At 38.9% G+C, this 19,670-nt stretch overlaps 1 protein-coding gene and 1 pseudogene across 2 annotated transcripts; both read left to right on the forward strand.

The window, feature by feature from the left end:
* The first annotated feature begins 976 nt into the window (after positions 1 to 976).
* LOC149833668 (heat shock 70 kDa protein 14-like) lies at positions 977 to 10,772 on the forward strand (annotated as a pseudogene). The gene is made up of 10 exons (XR_016432706.1): positions 977 to 1,053; positions 3,750 to 5,013; positions 5,806 to 6,033; positions 6,131 to 6,226; positions 6,313 to 6,578; positions 7,444 to 7,618; positions 7,792 to 7,938; positions 8,292 to 8,441; positions 9,090 to 9,220; positions 10,296 to 10,772. The product of XR_016432706.1 is annotated as a heat shock 70 kDa protein 14-like (transcript).
* A 5,593-nt stretch (positions 10,773 to 16,365) lies between these two features.
* On the forward strand, positions 16,366 to 17,400 carry LOC149833669 (uncharacterized). The gene has a single exon (XM_090009805.1). The coding sequence runs from the start codon at positions 16,367 to 16,369 to the stop codon at positions 17,303 to 17,305; it is 939 nt and encodes a 312-aa protein (XP_089865931.1). The 5' UTR covers position 16,366; the 3' UTR covers positions 17,306 to 17,400.
* The last annotated feature ends 2,270 nt before the right edge of the window (positions 17,401 to 19,670 follow it).

The raw sequence follows: 19,670 nt of genomic DNA on the forward strand, positions 1-19,670 counted from the left end.
CACACAAATTTGGTTTATATTGATTTATAAAAATAATTATAATATAGAAAATCAACATATAATCTCACAAAAATCATGGCATTTTCAAAATACTATCTAATTAAAAATATTGCAATATTGTCACATTCTGGAACTTTTAATTGTCAACATTTTTATATCTGGCTTATTTTATACGTTTACGACATTGTTTAGTATTTCATACTTGCTGATGTTTTTTTCAAAACGAAACAAATAAAAACCAATTTATTGCGATATTTTCATCAACCTGAAAATCCAAATATTGAGGTGTGATCATGAATGAATTTCCAGTCATTTTTTAGGACTACAAGCCCATCACTTAGTGGATCAACACTAATACATAATAATTTTTATCACACGTCATGACATACATAAGTCTTATTGATTCGGCCTAAAACCTCAATAATTGTTCTTTACGGTGATCCTTCTATCAATTAGATCCTTTATCCATATTTAAAAAAAATTAAGATACGCTCCTTTTTGAAATATAGTCATAAATATCAATGTTTTTAAAAAAATATCATAATTTTATCGCAAGATTTTCAAAACCCCATATAAAACCATGATATTTTCAAACATCTTTTATTTTGAAAACATCATGATTTTTATCACGATATTATCGTTCTATTAGCACAATATTTATCTTTTTTATATATCTGTATATTTTAATAAATTCTTACACATTTTTTTATTAATTTGAGAGTTTAAATATACCTATTTTCCGTGATTTTATTGAGTTCAAATTATTTCAAGATTTTCCTTTTCCGAGAAAATCACAATAACGAGATTTGTGGTTATATTTTTGAAAATGGCACATCCGGATCCTTCTATGTTTCCCACAAATCTGCAATATCCTGATATTCTTATTTCCAGTGTTTCCTCCATTTTTTAAGGTCTCTCTCTCCAATACAAAGAGGGTTCTAGAACCCAAACTCTCTCTCTCTCTCTCTCTCTCTCTCTCTCTCTTTGCCACGCCCACGTCCACCAAATCAACACTTCTGGCGCGAATTCTCCAGAGACGGAGACTCCAGAAAGGTAAACGATCTCTTCTCCAAAAACTTCCTAATTTTCGTTTCCTTCGATTTGGCATAACCCTTTCACCCCCAATCCACAGAAGTTCATCGCGTGGGTTTCCCTTCCTCTGGTGTGCTTTTGATTATTCTGGAATGGGGATTGTGCTTTCAGCAGGAAAAAAAAAGTTTTTCGTTCGTTTTTTTGGAGAGTTTTTGCTTTTTTTGGTTCGTTTTCGCGTTTCGGAGTCGCGAGGGTTTGAGTTCGTAAGTTTTGGATATCGCATTTTGAGAATTCGGGTTTGTTTAGCGTGTTTTTGTGATGTGGTGGTGGCTAGGAACTTGGGAGTTCTGCGTTTGGGCATGAGAGCGTGAGGTTTATCGATTTTTTTGTTTGATCCTGATCTGGGCCTTTTTAACGGTTCAAACTTCAGAGATATCGCTTCTTCGAAATCCAACTTTTGTAATTGTGTCTATTGAATTTGTAGGTTTTCAGTTGCTCCACGTTGACTGTTACTCAGCATATTCATTTCACTGGGGATTTCGCCTTAACTTTTTCGGTTTTCGTTGATTAGATAATCGTTTGGGCTCCTTGGATCCCACCCAAATTGAACCTTTGTTCTCTATAGATATTGGATATTGAATCTATAGTTGTTGGCGGGACTTGATTTTTTGTGATTATGAATTTCTTCATGCTGTGCTTTATTTGAATCTGGGATTGCTTGATGACACACGTTCTGATTTTGCATTGTCTTCTCATGCTTGCATATAGAGAGTGCAACTCCCAACATTGAGATCAGATCCTTGCAGGATTGCTTTGATTCTTATTGAATTTGTTATTTTTCTCTTCAAATTACAAAGTTGGTTTTCTTCCATTTTACGGAAAGCCGTAACAGTTATCTTCTGCTTTATTATTGTGGTGAAGTTCAAATTCAACTTTCTGTTTGTGATCGACCTGGAATCTTTGATTCACACTAGGTTAGGGCTGCTACGTTCTTGAGTAAAAGCTTTAGTTTTGTTGTTCAATATTGATGTGTGCATGCTTTTCTTTTCACATTTTCTTCTTTTTAATGGGATTATCAGTTGCTGTTACACGTTGATCCAGATCCTTTTTCTATTTTTTCCATTTTCGTGAATGCTTCGGTTTTGATCTTCCTCTTTGAACTTCGGCACCATCCTCAAATCACCATATGTTTTTTGTGTTTTAATTTTCAGAAAAAGCTACATATTTGTTCTGTTTTATTTCATACGCCGAGTTTAATTATTTATTCTTAGAAAAACTTTTTCCTTAATCATTGTTTTCAGGATTTTTCTTTTTGATTGTTTTATGCATACCATACATTTGTTTCGGCTCACATTCATCTTGGTGTTCTTTTGCTTGTTTCTATCTTGAGTTGTGAGCAGTTTGAGGAAGGACTTGGGAGTGCAGAATAAGAGCTTTTGGTATCGATTTCTTTATCAAATTCTTGCCCCTGTATTGGTTGCAAAATTTGGTGCCTCATTGCTTTTTCTACTGTTCAGTGTTCAGTATTGCGGGGAAGAGTTCTGGAGTATTCCAACTAACCAGTATTTTGATGTTACCGTGTGGGGAGATGATATGAATTGTTCTATTGGTTAAAATATACATAGCTAAGCTGCTAATGATAGTTCTAATGCTGTGGCAACTTTTTAAAAATCTTTTGTTATAATTTGAACATTCATTTTTCTTTCTCTATGTGTGTTTCTTTTTCGGTTTGGTTGATCCTTATCATTGCTTGTTTATTAGAAAGCATGTTTTAGAATGAATTATGTCAATAAGAAACCCAATTTTGTTGTTCTAAATTTTTTGTGTTATATGGGTTTTTGATTTTTATATTTCTTTAGAAACCTTGTCTTGAAACAATAGATTTGTAATCTGCCACATGTTTTCCGCCAAATAAAGTAGTGAGATCACATTTGTTTGTCACTTTTGCTGCTTGTGGCTGTCAGGTAGGAAGGTTCCTGACATGTTTGGGTTGGAAGTAGACATTACCGAATCCTGCTTATGTCTGATACTTAATCTCAATCCTTACCATCTATGTGGTTTTGGATATTAGTAAATAGACATTATTTAATCCTGCATAAAATCTGATATTTTGCAGTGAGATTTAGAAGTGGATTTGCATATGCATGGGAATATCAATCCTTATCAGTTATCATCTATGTGGTTTTGGATGTTAATGTCAGATTTTTTGTTTCAATGTTGAAAACACAAACCAAATCTAACAATTTTTGGTTAATTGGCTTACCAAATTCTTCCTTCAGAAAAAAAGTGGATGGGGTGGAGGTGAGGTAGTAAATCTGCGCAAAGGGTTGTCATCCGGTTGGATGGTTAGGACCAGACTTCTCATATTGACATGGCTACAATCATTCCACTCATCATTTTATTTTTTGACGTTGACCTGGGGACTTGCTGGGACCATCTATATAACCCTTGGGAGTTGACCTTTCTTCCTCTCTTTTTTCTTCTCGCCTTTTTTTTGATTCAGTGTTAGTCTACATATTTTCCTGCAGCATGATTTTCTTTTTGTTCGTAATATGTGTATAGAAGAAATATAATTACTCCAACATGCACCTAATAACTGCATTTGTTGTTCATTCCAAATAAGCTGATCACATTGTGTGTTTCATGTTCTCCTGTTCATGAGAAAATGCAACAGTTTTAGATGTTTATGATTTCACTAAATATTGTGTATCCTGCAGAACACAGAGTTTTAAGTGTTGGACAGTCCTTTGCAACACCAACGGAAAGCTATCTCCTGGCTTGTATCACATAATCTTTTCTATTTAAATAAAAATGAGTGTTGTTGGTTTTGACCTTGGGAATGAGAGTTGTGTTGTTGCTGTTGCCCGACAACGAGGGATTGATGTTGTCCTCAATGATGAGTCCAAGAGAGAAACCCCTGCTGTTGTCTGCTTTGGTGACAAGCAGAGGTTCATTGGTACAGCTGGTGCTGCTTCTTCAGTAATGAACCCTAAAAACTCTGTAACCCAAATCAAGCGTCTTATTGGTCGACCCTTCTCAGATCCTGAACTACAGCGTGAACTCCAGTCCTTGTCTTTCAAGGTGACAGAAGGTCCTGATGGTTCCCCTCTCGTACATGTTCACTACCTTGGAGAGGAAAGAGTTTTTACTCCGACTCAGCTTCTTGGAATGATCCTGTCTGACCTCAAGGGAATTGCTGAGAAGAACCTAAATGCAGCTGTAGTGGATTGTTGCATAGGAATCCCAGTGTACTTCACCGACCTACAGCACAGAGCAATTCTTGATGCTGCTGCAATTGCTGGATTGCATCCTCTGCGGCTTTTCCATGAAACTACGGCAACAACCCTCGCCTATGGGATTTACAAGACAGACTTGCCAGAATCCGATCAGTTGAATGTTGCATTTATTGACATTGGGCATGCCAGCATGCAAGTTTGCATTGCTAGGTTCAAGAAGGGGCAGCTTAAAATTCTTTCACATGCTTTCGACCAGTCGTTGGGTGGGCGCGACTTTGATGAGGTTCTATTTCGGCATTTTGCTTCACAGTTTAAAGAGGAGTACAAGATTGATGTTTACTCAAATGCCCGGGCTTGTCAGCGGCTCCGGACAGCATGCGAGAAGCTGAAAAAAGTGTTAAGTGCAAATCCTGTGGCACCATTGAACATAGAGTGCTTGATGGACGAGAAGGATGTAAGAGGATTCATAAAGAGCGAGGAGTTTGAGCTGATCAGTATGCCAATTCTTGAGAAGGTGAAGGGCCCATTGGAGAGGGCCCTACACAATGCTGGGCTTACGATTGAAAACATTCATTCGGTTGAAGTTGTAGGATCGGGTTCACGAGTACCTGCAATTATCAGGATCCTGACAGAGTTCTTTGGGAAGGAGCCTTGACGAACAATGAATGCAAGTGAGTGTGTTGCACGTGGGTGTGCTCTTCAATGTGCCATCCTTAGTCCAACATTTAAAGTGCGAGAGTTTCAGGTATTTTTGTTTTGCTTTTTGTTGCCCTTAATGTTTTGTGTGTGTGTGTGTCTTTTCTGAGTGTGTCCTGACATGCAGGCACACACACACACACACACACATCAACCTGAGCACCCAAGCAGCCACTGGTCTTCGGACACTCACACACACACACACCCCTTTCAGGTATATTCCTTGTCGCTTTTTCTGTGCCCGAAACGGTCTTTTGTTTTGTGTTTTATTTTTATTGCATGTATCCTTATATATGCATGTGCATAAGTGTGATTTTAAATCTGTTAACTTAAAGTTATCAAGTGTCCAGCTTCCTGGAATGGCCAAAGTTCCCTTAAGGTGGCGACACTTTCAAAAATTATGTTATTACTCTTGGGGGAATTGTTTTCAACTAACCAACCTACTAGATGCATTTAAATGCTCATATCTCATATCCGAAGGACTGGTCCTTTTCATATGGTACTTCCTTGCCAGTTGTCCGTGTTTCCTATTTTTTTATTTCAGTTCTCATGTTTAATTTCTGCGGCACACGAGGAAATGTGTCTCATAATGTCCCTTTTTGTCAACTCAGCTGTTTCCAATCCCCTGCTATTTAATGTACGTGTTAAGAGTATTTCTAATATTTTATGTGCTTTTGTTTTATGTAGTTATAAGTTTTATCTATAATATATATAAAGAGAGAGCGAGAGAGGTTATTTTTATGAGGATGTTGCTGTGGATGATTATCGTCTGTATCTTTGCAGTAATGTCTTGGCTACATGGTGGATATTCTTAAATTGATCGTGTTTATTTGCATATTAGGTGAATGACATATACCCGTTCTCTATTGCTTTATCTTGGAAAGGCACTTCCCCTGACTCTCAAAATGGTGCAGTTGAGCACCAGCAGACAACTATTGTTTTTCCAAAGGGCAATCCCATTCCTAGTGTGATGGCATTAACCTTTTATAGGTCTGGAACATTTACTGTTGATGTTCTTTATGCTGATCCTAATGAGGTGCAAGCACAACCAAAGATAAGCACTTACACGGTGAGACATTCTGTTATAATTATTTTCTGTTATGTTGTCTTGGTTAGGTACAATTATAGTGCATATGCTCAGCGTTTTCCTGTGTGGGTATGATTAGATTGGTCCATTCCAATCTACCAAGGGTGAACGTGTGAAGCTCAAACTAAAATTTCGCTTGAATTTGCATGGGATAGCATCTGTCGAGACTGCAACTGTGAGTTCTCTATATAGGTTTATCTTGATTTTCCTTTCAAGTTACATTTCACAATCGTTCTAACATAATTTAAACTGTTATGACAGTTGTTGGAAGAGGAAGAAGTGGAGGTGCCAGTATCACCTGTCAAAGAGCCTCCAAAGGAAACAAAGGAACCCACTAAAATGGAGACAGATGATGTTCCAAGTGATACTGCTCCTGTGGCCAGTGGCGATAGCGATGTAAATATGCAGGATGCCAAAGCTTGCAATAATGCATCTGGTTCGGGTGTTGAAAATGGTGTTCCAGAGTCTGATGACAAGCCCACACAGATGGATACAGATGCGAAGGTTTGAAAACTAGCCTTCAAGCAGTCATTAAGTGCTCATTTTGCTCTACTGGCAGTTTTATGAATGGTATCTTTTTTATGCACCGTTTTATGTTTTTGTTTGATCAATTGTGGTAAGCAGCTCTTTGTTCAATCTGATATATTTATTTTTTATTTGCATTAAGCTTTTCTTCTATTATTTGTGTTTGTGTGCATTCTTGCATGCTTGTGCTCATCTCGCTCAGTGCGGTGTGGTGTGTGTGGTGAGTTACTTTTTTGCTCACCTAACTCTCGCTCACTTTCGAAAATGGCAATTTTAACCTTTTCTTTAAATCATTGAATGTCACTCTTGTAGCTATATCTAAGGGTAAATAAGTAATTTTAGAGAGAAAAAGCAACTCAGGTGGTCATCTGAGAAATTTCTTGAAAGGTTAGGCCTGTCCTAAACATTTGAAATCTGAGATGGCTAAACATAAATTTGCCATATGTAAATTATCCTTTTATTTATGCGAACATATTTTTTTGCATACAGCATGTACTTTATTATGCTTGGAACCATTTGGGTTGTTGAGGGCATTCTCTGGACTTATTGCTAGAAGGATGACAATTAGCCCTCCTGTCTATGTGTAGTTATGTGTTCCAGTGATTTCTTTTAGCAGATGATTTTAATGTAATTGTTTGATCCAATTTTTCTAGAATCTTTGCCCAAGTTTAAGGAAGAGCTCGATTAATATCTGGCCTTGATGATCTATGGCCTTTTCCCCTCTTTTTGAGGCAAGATCTGAGCCTCTCTCTCTCTCTTCCTCTCTCATGGAGTATGTACGTGTGCATGCATTGACTGTGGAATTATTCCTGGTGTGCATGACTATATTTTTTAGTTGATTAACATTGAAAAGTTCCTTGCGTGTAGGTGGAAGAAGACAAATATCCCTCTGTCGGAGATGGTTTATGGTGGCATGGCAGCAGCAGATGTGCAGAAGTCTGTGGAGAAGGAATTTGAAATGGCCCTGCAGGATAGAATCATGGAAGAAACTAAAGAAAAAAAGAATGCAGTGGAGGCATACGTGTATGATATGAGAAATAAGGTATAGAAATTCAGAGTGGTTTGCTGTATTAGATATTGGCAATGGACTCATAACTTTGAGAGGCTGGACAGAAATCCTTTGTAGCTTGTATACCAAGATGTGATATTTTCAGGAATGCTTTTCATTCTGGTTTAATGATAATTTTTGTAGTCATATGTGATTTTTTCTTGCAGCTCCATGACAAATATCAAGAGTTTGTAACTGATTCAGAAAAGGAGGAATTCTCTGCCAAGCTTCAAGAGGTGGAGGATTGGTTATATGAGGATGGGGAGGATGAAACTAAAGGAGTTTATGTAGCCAAGTTAGAGGATCTCAAAAAGGTAGTGATTAAATTTAGTTTTGGGTTTTTATATTTTGTGGGTGAATTTTTATTTTCAAAAAGATTTGTTCTAAATAGCTAGAGGGAGGAACCATGGAAAATAGGTCTGTTTCTTTCCTCAAGTGGGGTACTTTCATGAGGTGGCTCTGGCTGTTCGCCTTACTGGCTTGTAACATGGTTTGTTTGCTTCCCTTGCCATTTATTCTATCTTAGACCACTCGGTGAAAGCAAAAAGTCTTTTGCAATGACTTTCTTTTGTGGTTGCTTAAGCCAAGATCTATGTGTTATCCATAAGTTATCATGCAGTTAGATTTCTCTTTTGGTTTAGAACGGATATAACGAATTTGGTTGCAGCAAGGTGATCCCATTGAGGAACGCTATAAGGAGAGTTTGGAACGAGGGCCTATGATTGAACAACTTCTCTACTGCATTAATAGCCTCAGAGAGGCTGCACTTTCCAAAGATCCAAAATTTGATCACATAGATATCAATGATAAGCAAAAGGTATTCCTATTTTGTTGTTATAATAGAGTAGGGAGCGATATGAATTGTGGAATTTAGTCTGGCCTACTTCTCTTAATATGATCAGGCTTTAGTTATTTCTTTATTATTAGTTGTTTGGTCAAAGTCTTGGGCATCGTTTTGTCATTGTCTTCGAAGTTGATTGCTTAGCTGCTTTGTTGCATGGGTGCTGGGCCAAAACCATGTTTGCTTGAGTTAGTGAGTTCTGGACATTAGGTGTATGGGCTAAAGTCAGTGCTGGATGCTTCAAATATTGCTGTTTGTATTTGATTTTGGACGACTTTCTTCCTTTCAAGCCTATTTAATTGAGGAACTTAAATACAACTTCTTTTAATCAGTTTGCTTATAGCTCACAGAGCTGGAAGAGGTGCTTGGAAATTTATCCTGGCATGTCTTGAGTTTAATTATTCCATATTACATATATTAGAATGCTGCCTATTGTTGTCGAAAGTGGTCCGTTTGTTGTCCCTCTATGTTAGTGCAGGTGTATATTTAAGTAATAGAAGTTCTAGCTCTGTGAATGAATTGCTTATGGTTGAAAATTTACCTACCAGACCATTTCACGATATTTGGTAGTTTTGCTATGATACTTTGTTTGAGGTGATGTTTGATAGTTTTTGGTGTTGGTAGGTCATTAATGAATGTGGGGAGGCAGAAGCATGGCTGAGAGATAAGCAGCAGCAGCAGGATGCATTACCAAAGTATGCCCCACCCGTTATTTTGGTAGCTGACGTGAAAAGAGAGGGTGAGACTTCAGACAGGTAAAATATGTTCTCAAAGTATTCACTCTTTTTTGTGTATAGCTCTATGCCGGCCTGCCCATTTTGAGGCAATATGTTGTGCGTTCATGAAAGCTGACTGATTATCATGATATCAGTCTGACGAGGTGTTTGTGAAAATTGATTCTTTATATCCGTTGTACCTGCACTAAATAGCTGAGATGCTTTTGCTTGTGGATTAATTTAGTCTTTTAGGAGTACTAAATCTTGCGGGATGAATGCTACTTAGTTTGTTGGGTAGCATAGGGGCATCCGGACACTGTGGATCTCCATGAACATGTGGTTCAAGGCGTGGGTGGTGGTCGATGGGTCCTGCACATTTGATCCAACACCGTTTCAAACAAGGGATATCATATCCAAGGATCACTGCGATCCTCGTTTTAGCCTAAATTCTCTCCAAATCCACAGATCTCTAGTCTGATTGGATCTAGGGATCTCTTGTCTGAGATCATCAGATCTGAGGGATTCAAACACCCCCATGGTGACAGCAGTTTTTAGAGGGCAATTTGTTCACCATAATATTTTCATGTGATTTGCAATTTTTTATTTTGTCATTCTTTTGGAAAAAATCCTGTAAAAAATAAGCAAACTTAAAAATTTAGAGAATCATGATCATGCCTTTTCTCAACTATGTGGGGTCAGCTTAAAAATTTAGAAAATATAAAAAAACCATAAACCTTTAGAAATACGTTGAGAATGAAACACAACTTTTCCTCAAGATTTTGCTGATAAAAAAATATATATTGCTATAGAATTGTTATATTTTCTCTGCTTGTTCCTTTCTTTGAAATGATGAATTTTAGATGTTGAAGATGATGTTCAAGGTCATTGGGAAATTTAATCGTTCCAATTTTCCCCATCTTGGTATGATTTTCATGGTTTATTAGAAAACTGAATCAGTTTAATTTTTATAGTGTTTTTTCTTCTTTTGTTGGTGGACAATTCATAGATGGTGATTGATAAGCCTGTTCGTCTTACCTTGTGCACTTCAATCTTTGAGCTTGATTCTCTTTGCAGACCTTGCTGACGGTTTGATACATGTATATCATGTCAACAGGTTTTGCAGGCAGATCATGACGAAGCCAAGGCCAGCACCTCCCAAGCCACAGACACCAACAGAGACCCCTCCATCGCCAGCACCACAGCAACATCAAGCCACTGAATCCTCCGAGTGCCAAGTTCCAGAGGGAGGAAGCCAGGTGCCATCCGAGTCGGAGAGTGTCAATCACGAGTAACTGCGGCACCCATATAAAAATATTTCCAGTTTGGTTGGTTCGTCGAGACAACTTTGTAGTTCACCTCTTTCTGGTTTTGTAATCCTCTTTTCTCTCTCTTAAATGTTTTGTTGCATTAAAAAGTTAGGGCTGGCATCTGGTCATAGCCATTCTTTTTTAGTGGTTCGTTCACTTGAGTTTCAGTTTTGAAGGGAATTTAGGGAGCATGATTATATGCCATCCCTCCTTACCTTCCAGCCCTTGTTCTTATTTCAGAGATTTTCATGGAAATATCTGCGTAGATTGTTTCTTTTCGTGCATTCCTGTTTCATCGAGAAAATTTAGAGTTTGTAGTGGTTTCTGTAAGAGCATGAATTACGAAGTTTTGGCTGGTCTTCATGCCTTTCTATTGCATGCTACCAGGCTATGTCTGGTTGATCAGCATCTGCTGCGGACTCAAGGTTGGATCCTTAAAGTAAGACGGGAAGTTGCAGTCAGACTTGGTTTTACTTAATCGAATTAAATTAGGAATTGACTTAAGGTGAATGATGGCTTTATTTTGTTGCTTATCATAAGAACACGTAAAACTGTTTGGCCCACCCCGGGTTGCCTAAGTTGTCAGAGCGGATTTTGGGGAGGTGGTGGAGCTCCATATTGCTTATAATCGATCCCGCTGAGATCAGACTGGTGGCTTGCCTTGTGGGTGTTCTTTGTGGGCTATGGCCCTCGGGATTTACTATCCATTAACTGACCTCTGTTCTTAGTCAGGTTCTTCGTGATAAAAAAAAGAAGTCAGGCTTCAAGTTGTTGGGTATGGTGAACACGTTCTTGTGCCAGTTTTTATAAGTTAGTCATATTGTATATGATGTTACCATCCATCACGATCACACATCTGGCTTGATGGAGGGTGTGACAGCTCCACTTTCACATATGTCATGGTTCTCGAGTTAAGATGTGCAGTGAGGGTTGAATGAAACCAACAATCAGTTCTATATAATATGGCTGTAACTGCTCTCAGTTTTTATTGAGCTGTTGATTGGATTTGGATATGGCTTTGGTGTGGATTTTAACAGTTGGGTGGGTTTTAGCTGATTGGACTTTATACATAAATCCATGGAGAGCCCCAATATCTAGGGGATCAAACAGTTCAGGTTTAGGTCAGTTATTTTAGTAAATCAGAGTCTGTTTATTCGGATTTGGTAAGCAAAACCAAATCCAAATGCTTATCCACCTTGGACTCTTTTGCTGCATTTTCACACCTGAATCCGATTTGTATATACTATGATTGGATTCAGACTAAGGAAAGGCTCTATGCATATGAGTCCAAACCTAGTTATCTTATATCTTATGAGACCGACCTGAGACCAGCCTGCTTACATCCTTACACACTGTTTAGTAGGGCTGCACAATGAACCAAGCTAGCTCTGGCTCTAACGAGTTTGACTTGTTTAAGCTTGACTTGAACTTATCTGACTAAGTAAACAAGTCGAGATCAGGCAAGAACTCAAGCTCGATGTATTCAAATGAGTTGGGCTCAAACAGATCTTTTAGCTTGATTAAGATCAATTAACTTGATAAACCTTGGCTGGTTTTAGACAGGCGGGGGATATGTATGATTTATATCCAGTAAAACGTGGGTACGGGGCTTGGCTCATATAACAGAGGTGGTGGGTTCGAATTCTGCCCCCCTCCACAATGTCACTCCTTTTTTTCCAACAGAATCAGCTTGGCCTGAGCCAAGTTTGAATAAGGCATGTTCAAGCTCGGTTTAGTATCATACATGATTGAATTCTAAAGTACCGGCGCTTAGTTGGACTTTAACCGATCCAACCCATTTTGAGGATGTGGAATATCAATGAGAATGTGGAGGCTGTTTGATATCTATGTAGCAGATGCCCAATGACACAAATCTCGCTATCCAAATCTTTTTGGCATTGGAAAATCTTGCAATAAATTACAATTTTTATTTTTTAGAAAAAATAGCATATCAAATTAGAGGCAGAAAAAATAAAATACGGAAAACGTAAAAAAAAATTAACAATGTCGATATCGTATTAGGATCTTGATAAAATTATGGAACTTTAGGAATTTTATACATTTCAAATATCTTTTCTTTGGCATTTTATTGGCATCTGAAGATACTGCAATTAAATCGCAATATTGCCGATATTTGTGAGTATGGCACTGACCTCTTAAATATGGATACTCATCCAATTCAGAAATAGATAACATGCATTTATAAATATTTGCGCATACAAAACCCACTTCTTGATCCTTCCCTTACCACTGCGGGGAGTTGCCCACAGTCAGCGGGGTGGTTGTGAAGGTGCTGAGATGAAGGCACCGGATCAAACCCCACTGGTGCACGGATCAAACCGCAATTAAATTCAGAGGTGGGCACATAAGTCAGGGTGGTCTTGGGGCCCCACTCAGGGTTTTCCTCTCTTCGGCAAGGGTTCCTCATCATTAAAAAAAAAGTGCATACATACACAAAATAAACAGATAAATCGATAGATAGATAATGTAAAATATATATATATATATATATATATATATATATATATATATATATATATATATATATATATATATATATATGGGCTGTTTATGGGTCAGACCCAGTTGGGTACACCTCTTCCTGACCTGTATATGCGGGTATGGATAGACCCCATTGGACCCATGTCTGACAATTCTTCCAGATTTCGTGTGATGCTTGGCTGTGCCAATACCAACCTCATTTCACTACCCATAATTTTGACTCCATGAACTGCATCTTACAGATCATATATACCATGTCATAATCCATGCCACTGTAGGCAGGACCCATGAAAAATCCATTCTGTGGGCCAGGTCTCACATGTGATGCAAGCAAATTCGATATGAGTCAGATCCAAATCCAAATTAAATCCCATGAAACGGAGTTGAATCCGGGTCTCATTTGTATTTGCTGATGCTAGATCCCATAATAACACGTTGAAAAATGTGGTTACATGTCAATGTCAAAAATGGGTTCAATTTTACTTGAATCCTGAAAATGACTATCCAAACCAGAGATGGAGTTTAGAGAAATATTTGATGAAACCTTAAAAATGCACGCCGGGATCCTAATTTAGTATTCACATAAAAAAATAATGCAGTGTGCAAATAGATTGAATTTGAGTTGGATCCGAATTTAAATCAGATCCTATGTAGCAGGTTTGAATTCGGATATGAATCATTTATGGTAGTGCAAGATCCATCTGTTGTTCACAGAAAACTAAAGAACAATCGGCTGAAGTATGATCCATATCCAACAGAAAATGTCAATCCGAAATTCACATAAGAAAACAGTAACAGCTTGGATATGCTTTAGATCCGAATTCTAAATAAATCGTTTGAAGCATTGATGAATCCAGATCCGAATCATAAATGGTACTTTAAGTCCAGTAAAAAAGAGATTGAAAACATGAATTTTACATATGAAAAACACGGAGGGCTCATATTTGATCCATATACAACCGAAAGTACCGATCCCAATCAATGCTCAAATATGGAAAAAACTAATCAAACAAGAAAATCACGATCCAAATCCATGCTCAAATACAAAAACCATCAAATCAAGTAAATCAGGGAACACACTCTGATCCTATTCACATCCAAAAATAATGTGTCAGATTGGGATCAGAGATCCGACCTAAACCAACCCATCCTCCCCCACAATGCCACCTCCACCACTGACATATAAATTCCACTAATTCAAATCCGGACCATATTTTGGATCAATATCGGATCCTCCCATGTCCGACCAGTTTGGAAGCCCTAGATTTGGGTTTCCAGGGAATCTGGACCTTTTAGTGCACGTGACAAACGGGTGTGCGTGGAGAATAACAGGTGTGCTGCGTTCCACAAAAGGTCAGGCAGCCTGAAACAGAGCGTGGTAGGTGTCGGACCCACAACTCTATCCGGATCCAGCTCACCCCAAGGTGACAACAGCTGGGAGGCCTTGCTTCTCGCCCCTCATCCACCGGGTCGGACCCTATCCATTATCCCACTCCCCAAAAGAGGACCATAATGCATACAATTAATCACTTAATCAATTAAACCCAAATTACTTGATCATTACTAATCCTATTTTTTACACATTCACACTTATCTCTCCCTCTCCAGGATAATCAATTTTGCCCATTTTTTAACTCATCAAAAAACAACTATTTAAAGGAAAAATGTTGCATGTTTGAAACTGGGATAACTTGAAGATAAAGTTAGCGGAGGTCCTTCTGCCAGGTGGCCGTGAAAAATAAAGAAGAGGGTAATCCTCGAGTCAACACCAAAATTTTAGTGTTAATTAATATATCCTGAATAAAGTTTTCTTATTTTTCAACTCCACTCTAGCTTCAGTTAATCAAATAGCCCCATGAGTTACCTCTCATTAATACTAGGTCATAAATTCATAAAGATACATGTATGATAATTTTTTAAAATAAGGCAAGAGGACTCATATTTTGAAATTTTTAGTTAATAAAAATTATTTTTGACATTTTGATATATAAAGTTCTTTTTATTTAAATAATATTTGGAATCATTAAAATGTATTAAAATAATTAAACAATGTCCATATATGTCGTAGCATGTCCCATTATATCACCAAACGCATGCAATCAAAATGGCTTGTCCCTTTTTCCATAGCTTATATCTTAAATAAAAGTAACTAAAATCTACTTTACTTTCGACCTTTGTCTTTATATTAATTTCTTTATCTCGAGAAATAAAATTGATAGATAAATATACAACAACAACAACTACGCCTTCATCCCAAAACAATTGGTGTCGGCGATATGAACCAACAAAGAAAATCATTATGGGTCTTCCACATGAATCCTTCTCCTCCATTCATTTTTATCCAATGCCATGTCCTCGGTGAGGTTCAAAGCATTCATATCCTTTCTTATCACCTCCATACATGTCTTCCTAGGCCTACCCCGACCTCTTTTAACTAATATATTTTTTCATTTCTCCATCCTTCTAACTGGAGCATCATTAGGCCTTCGTCGAATATGTCCAAACCACTGTAAACGATTCTCTCTCATCTTATTTTCAATGGGTGCAACGCCTACCTTCTTATGTATCTCCTCGTTCCGAATCTTATCTTTTATTGTATTTCTACACATCCATCTCAGCATACGCATCTCAGCTACACTCATTTTTTTAATATGATGTCTCTTGGCAGCCCAACATTCCATACTATATAGTAAAGCGGGTCTAATAGTCGTTCTATAAAACTTTTCCTTCAACCGCAATGGCATTCTACAATCGCACAATACTCCAGTTGCACTCTTCCATAATTGATAGATAAATATGAGCTTTGTTTTTACTATAGCAATGTTTGATGACACTAGAAGATAATGAGCATTTGGTATTTCTTACAAAATTCAAATGAAAACACATATTAAGCTTAAAAAGATTATTATATTTACACAATGACAAGGCAACATGTTAATGTTGGCTATAATACTCTCTACCAAAAGGGTAGCCGTGGGGTCCTAGCCTCAAAGTTTTATTATGCCGCTCGCGTAAGTATGGCAGGCCAAACCGCGAACAGGTCTTCGTGGCGGGTGCAGTTTATTCGTGTTATTTATTTAAAAAAAAATAGTAGTAAAGAAAAAGTCATAAAAAAATAGTGAAAATACCATCTTTGTGCACATTTAAAAACCGCCCCCAGTTCAGATGCGAAAGCATGCAAGTCCAGCTTTGACACAACTGGCGGCATTCCATTACAAACTTGACTTATGGGTTGCCCCTTGGTCAAATATTGACACCAATTTATTTATTTTTTTTCTAAACACCCAACAATCCTATTTTTGTACTGCTTCTCCTGTGCATATATTAATCTCCCAACCCATCCTCTCTCGCTTTGGGGAGAGTGAAGATGAAGATGATGGATCTCTGCAAGAGCCTCCACACGTTTCTGTGGTTTTCTGAGGATACCAAACACCCCAACGATGATGGTGGTGGTGGTGGTGGTTTCAAGAGTCCTCCTTTACTTCCCAACGACGCCGATGGTGGTGGCAGGAATCGTTGTTCCCTTCACCGTTCTCGATCTCTTCCGGCGGGGCTGAGCCTGATCGCCGCAGAGGTCGAGAAGCCGCGGAACGTGCTCGAGTCATCGGCGGTGCGCCCTCCGTCCGGCGCCAGTTCGCCGGCCCCGGCCGCGATGCCGGGGTTCCACCACAATGACGAGGGGTCGGGGCTGCACCATTGCACGGAGGGCCTCGGGTGCGAGAGCTCCGACGAGACGGAGCCCGCCTCCTCCTCCTCCTCCGGCGCGGGGATCGAGTCGGAAGTCGAGAGGAGGGATCGCTTCTACCTGGAGAAGCGGTCGAGGAGGAAGATGATATCGAGGCTGAGGCTACGGGCGGAGCTCCCACCGCCGCTGCCGTGGCTGAGCAGCAAGGGCCACCCGAGCTTCTTCCTCCGCCAGGAGCGCCGAGATGGCCGGATCCTCATGACGGAGATGAAGATCGACCACCACGAAGTCTTCCACGCAAGTCGGCGCGACGGCCGCCTCACTCTTCATCTGGTGAGCAAGCTGCGGCTGCCGCCCGTCCAAAACGAAGAGAACGAAGTTGAACCAGAGCAAGATGCCCAAGAAAATGAAAAGAAAGAAACCGATGATCTTAGCAATGCACCGGTTACAGTCGAATACAAGGAGATAAAAGACAAAGAAGTAAACAAGAAGGAGAAGGAAGAAAGCAGCGTTGCTGACAGTCGCCATCTCCTTCCTTCGCTGAGCAGCAACGGTCAGGGGTCGTGGCGGTGCTACGATCGCGGCGAGCACGACGATTTCTGGAACCATCGGTACGTCACGACGGCGTAGTAGCAACATGGTTTTTTCTAAATCGTTTTGTTGTGAATTGGGATCGTTAGTGGGGTTTTGGCCATGGCGGATGGGTGGGATCCTTGAGGGAAAAATGGGAAATCGGATATTCCGGGAAGATCTCGGTGGAATCTTGCATTGCATGCGTGAGGAACGAGGCGTATGTGTGTGGGTTGTCTTCCTTTGGTGATGTCATATTTTGGAAATATTGGGTCGTGGGGCAATGGGGAAGAGATATCTCTTTTTATGTTTTTTGGGGGGGACGCGCGTGGACAAGACTCGCTGAAACATTCACTTACGTCCCCGAACAGAACAGGACGCACTGTCCTGCTACCAAAATCATGAATTTTATTTGTTTTATCCGAGAGTGTCTGTTCTCTGCTGTTCTGTGAGGGTATGTTTGATGGTTTGTCCAGGGTTGGACAAAATAAACAAAAAAGATCTTAACAACTGTTCCAAGTCCAACGTTTGTTTAAACCTTACTCAGATGCTATTTGTTTCATAAGGATGTGCAGGTAACTTGGACAGTCATGGATAATGGGTCAAATTACTTCATTTTGGATCATATGACCCGATTCATTCACCATTTTACATGTTTTAAGAAGCTTATTATGGTTTTTTGCTCGAATATGGATCCAATTACAAAATTATATCTAAAAATCATGAATTTTTTTAATTGGATTTTTGCCTTTAATATAGATTGTTGCTCCAAATATGGATCTCAAATTGAATTTTTGCCCTAAATATGAATCTCGAACTAGATATTTGCCCCAAATATGGATTTTTGTCTTGAATATAAATCTCAAATTGGATTTTTGCCCCGAATATTAATCTCTAATTATATTTTGCCCCGAATATGATTTTTTGACCCGAATGTGGATATGAAATTGTGGTGATCCGAATATGGATGTCAAATTGTGCGAGACTCTCTCTCTCTCTCACTCAACGTGATACTAACACATTAAAAATACATTTTCAACTTTTTAATATTGTTAATGTGATCCATAAGTTTATTGTTTTATACATACCGATATCCTCTCAACATGTTCTCTATATAACTAAAATTTGAAAATATTGCAAGACTTTTAATTCGCTCTACCAGCATAAGTGGTGATCATGAATATAGACATTGTAGGTGTAAGAAGGCAAAATGGATTGCACTGTAGAAGTTGAACCTGTGTTCATTACAAAGTATCAACAGGAGCAGTGTTAATCCTCACCAAGTTTTTTTTTCTTTTTAATTCTGTGAAACACTCTAAAACTGCCTTGCTGAAACGCAAAGAAAATCACAGGGTCGTAGGGTTTATAGACTTCTCCATTTTGTCGCCTCTAGAAGCAGAATTTGGCGTCGAGGAAGTTGAGAATACGGCATGGTATGATGAGGCAGCAAGTTGTCCCACCGCTGGCACGACAGTACCTGCATAAACCAAGCAAGTATCAAAATCCTAAGAACCAAACACCATTAGAAAGAGTTATAATAGAGTTTCATGAAAACACATATAGCAATATTGAGATCGTGCAAGATATGTATGAGGGAACCCTAATGATTGTCAAGACTATGTTCAGAGAGATCAGTGTGTTAACTAAAAGGGCATTTCTACGAGACTGCGATTTTATTGACACTGTTGTATAGTGTTGAATGTTGGTTAATTAACTAAGAAGCTATAAGAAAATAAAGTGCATGTCATGAAAATGTGTAAATTAAGATGGAGGCTTGTATATGGATCTATTTGCCAGTAATTGTTTATACGTAAGCACCAAATAATTCAAGCAAGAATACTCCCCACACATATAAATCCAAAAGCAAACCAATCACTAGTAGATACCAACATAAGCTACACCCTCAAACTCTTATTCATCATAAGTGTTTCTAGAGTTATACACTCTAAACACTGATAATTTCGTTAGTCGGATTGATAGAAATCTCTAAAATCCAATCGATCCAATATAGATGAAAAAGGGGGAAATTCTAGTTAATCCTAGAGTAATTCAAAAGACCACTTCCTTCCTAAAATGCAACAAGATTCATCAACAAAATCAAATGAATCCTATAAACATTTTATACATCAATTTACTTACTTGTGTGGTCTGAGACAGCCGAGTCAGCCATGGCTGGGAGCCGTACGGTGAAGCTGTAGCCGGTAATGGCGGAGGCACACCTTGACCAGCACTCATGAATGGTGAAGAAGGCGGAGGTATGCGTTGGTTGCTACTACCCCAGAATGGTGGCGGAGGTGGCTGCATCTGCCGGGGCGAGTCAAGTAGAGATTCTGCATATTCCCTGCTAGCGAGTCGATAGGACCGTGCGGAGTGTCGGGGTAGCGCAGTCTAGGTGCCGAGGACGACATGGAAGTTCGATCCCGAC

This window comes from Nuphar pumila, chromosome 6, assembly GCF_984573655.1.
Source record: "Nuphar pumila chromosome 6, dmNupPumi1.hap1.1, whole genome shotgun sequence".
Classification (NCBI taxonomy): Eukaryota; Viridiplantae; Streptophyta; class Magnoliopsida; order Nymphaeales; family Nymphaeaceae; genus Nuphar; species Nuphar pumila.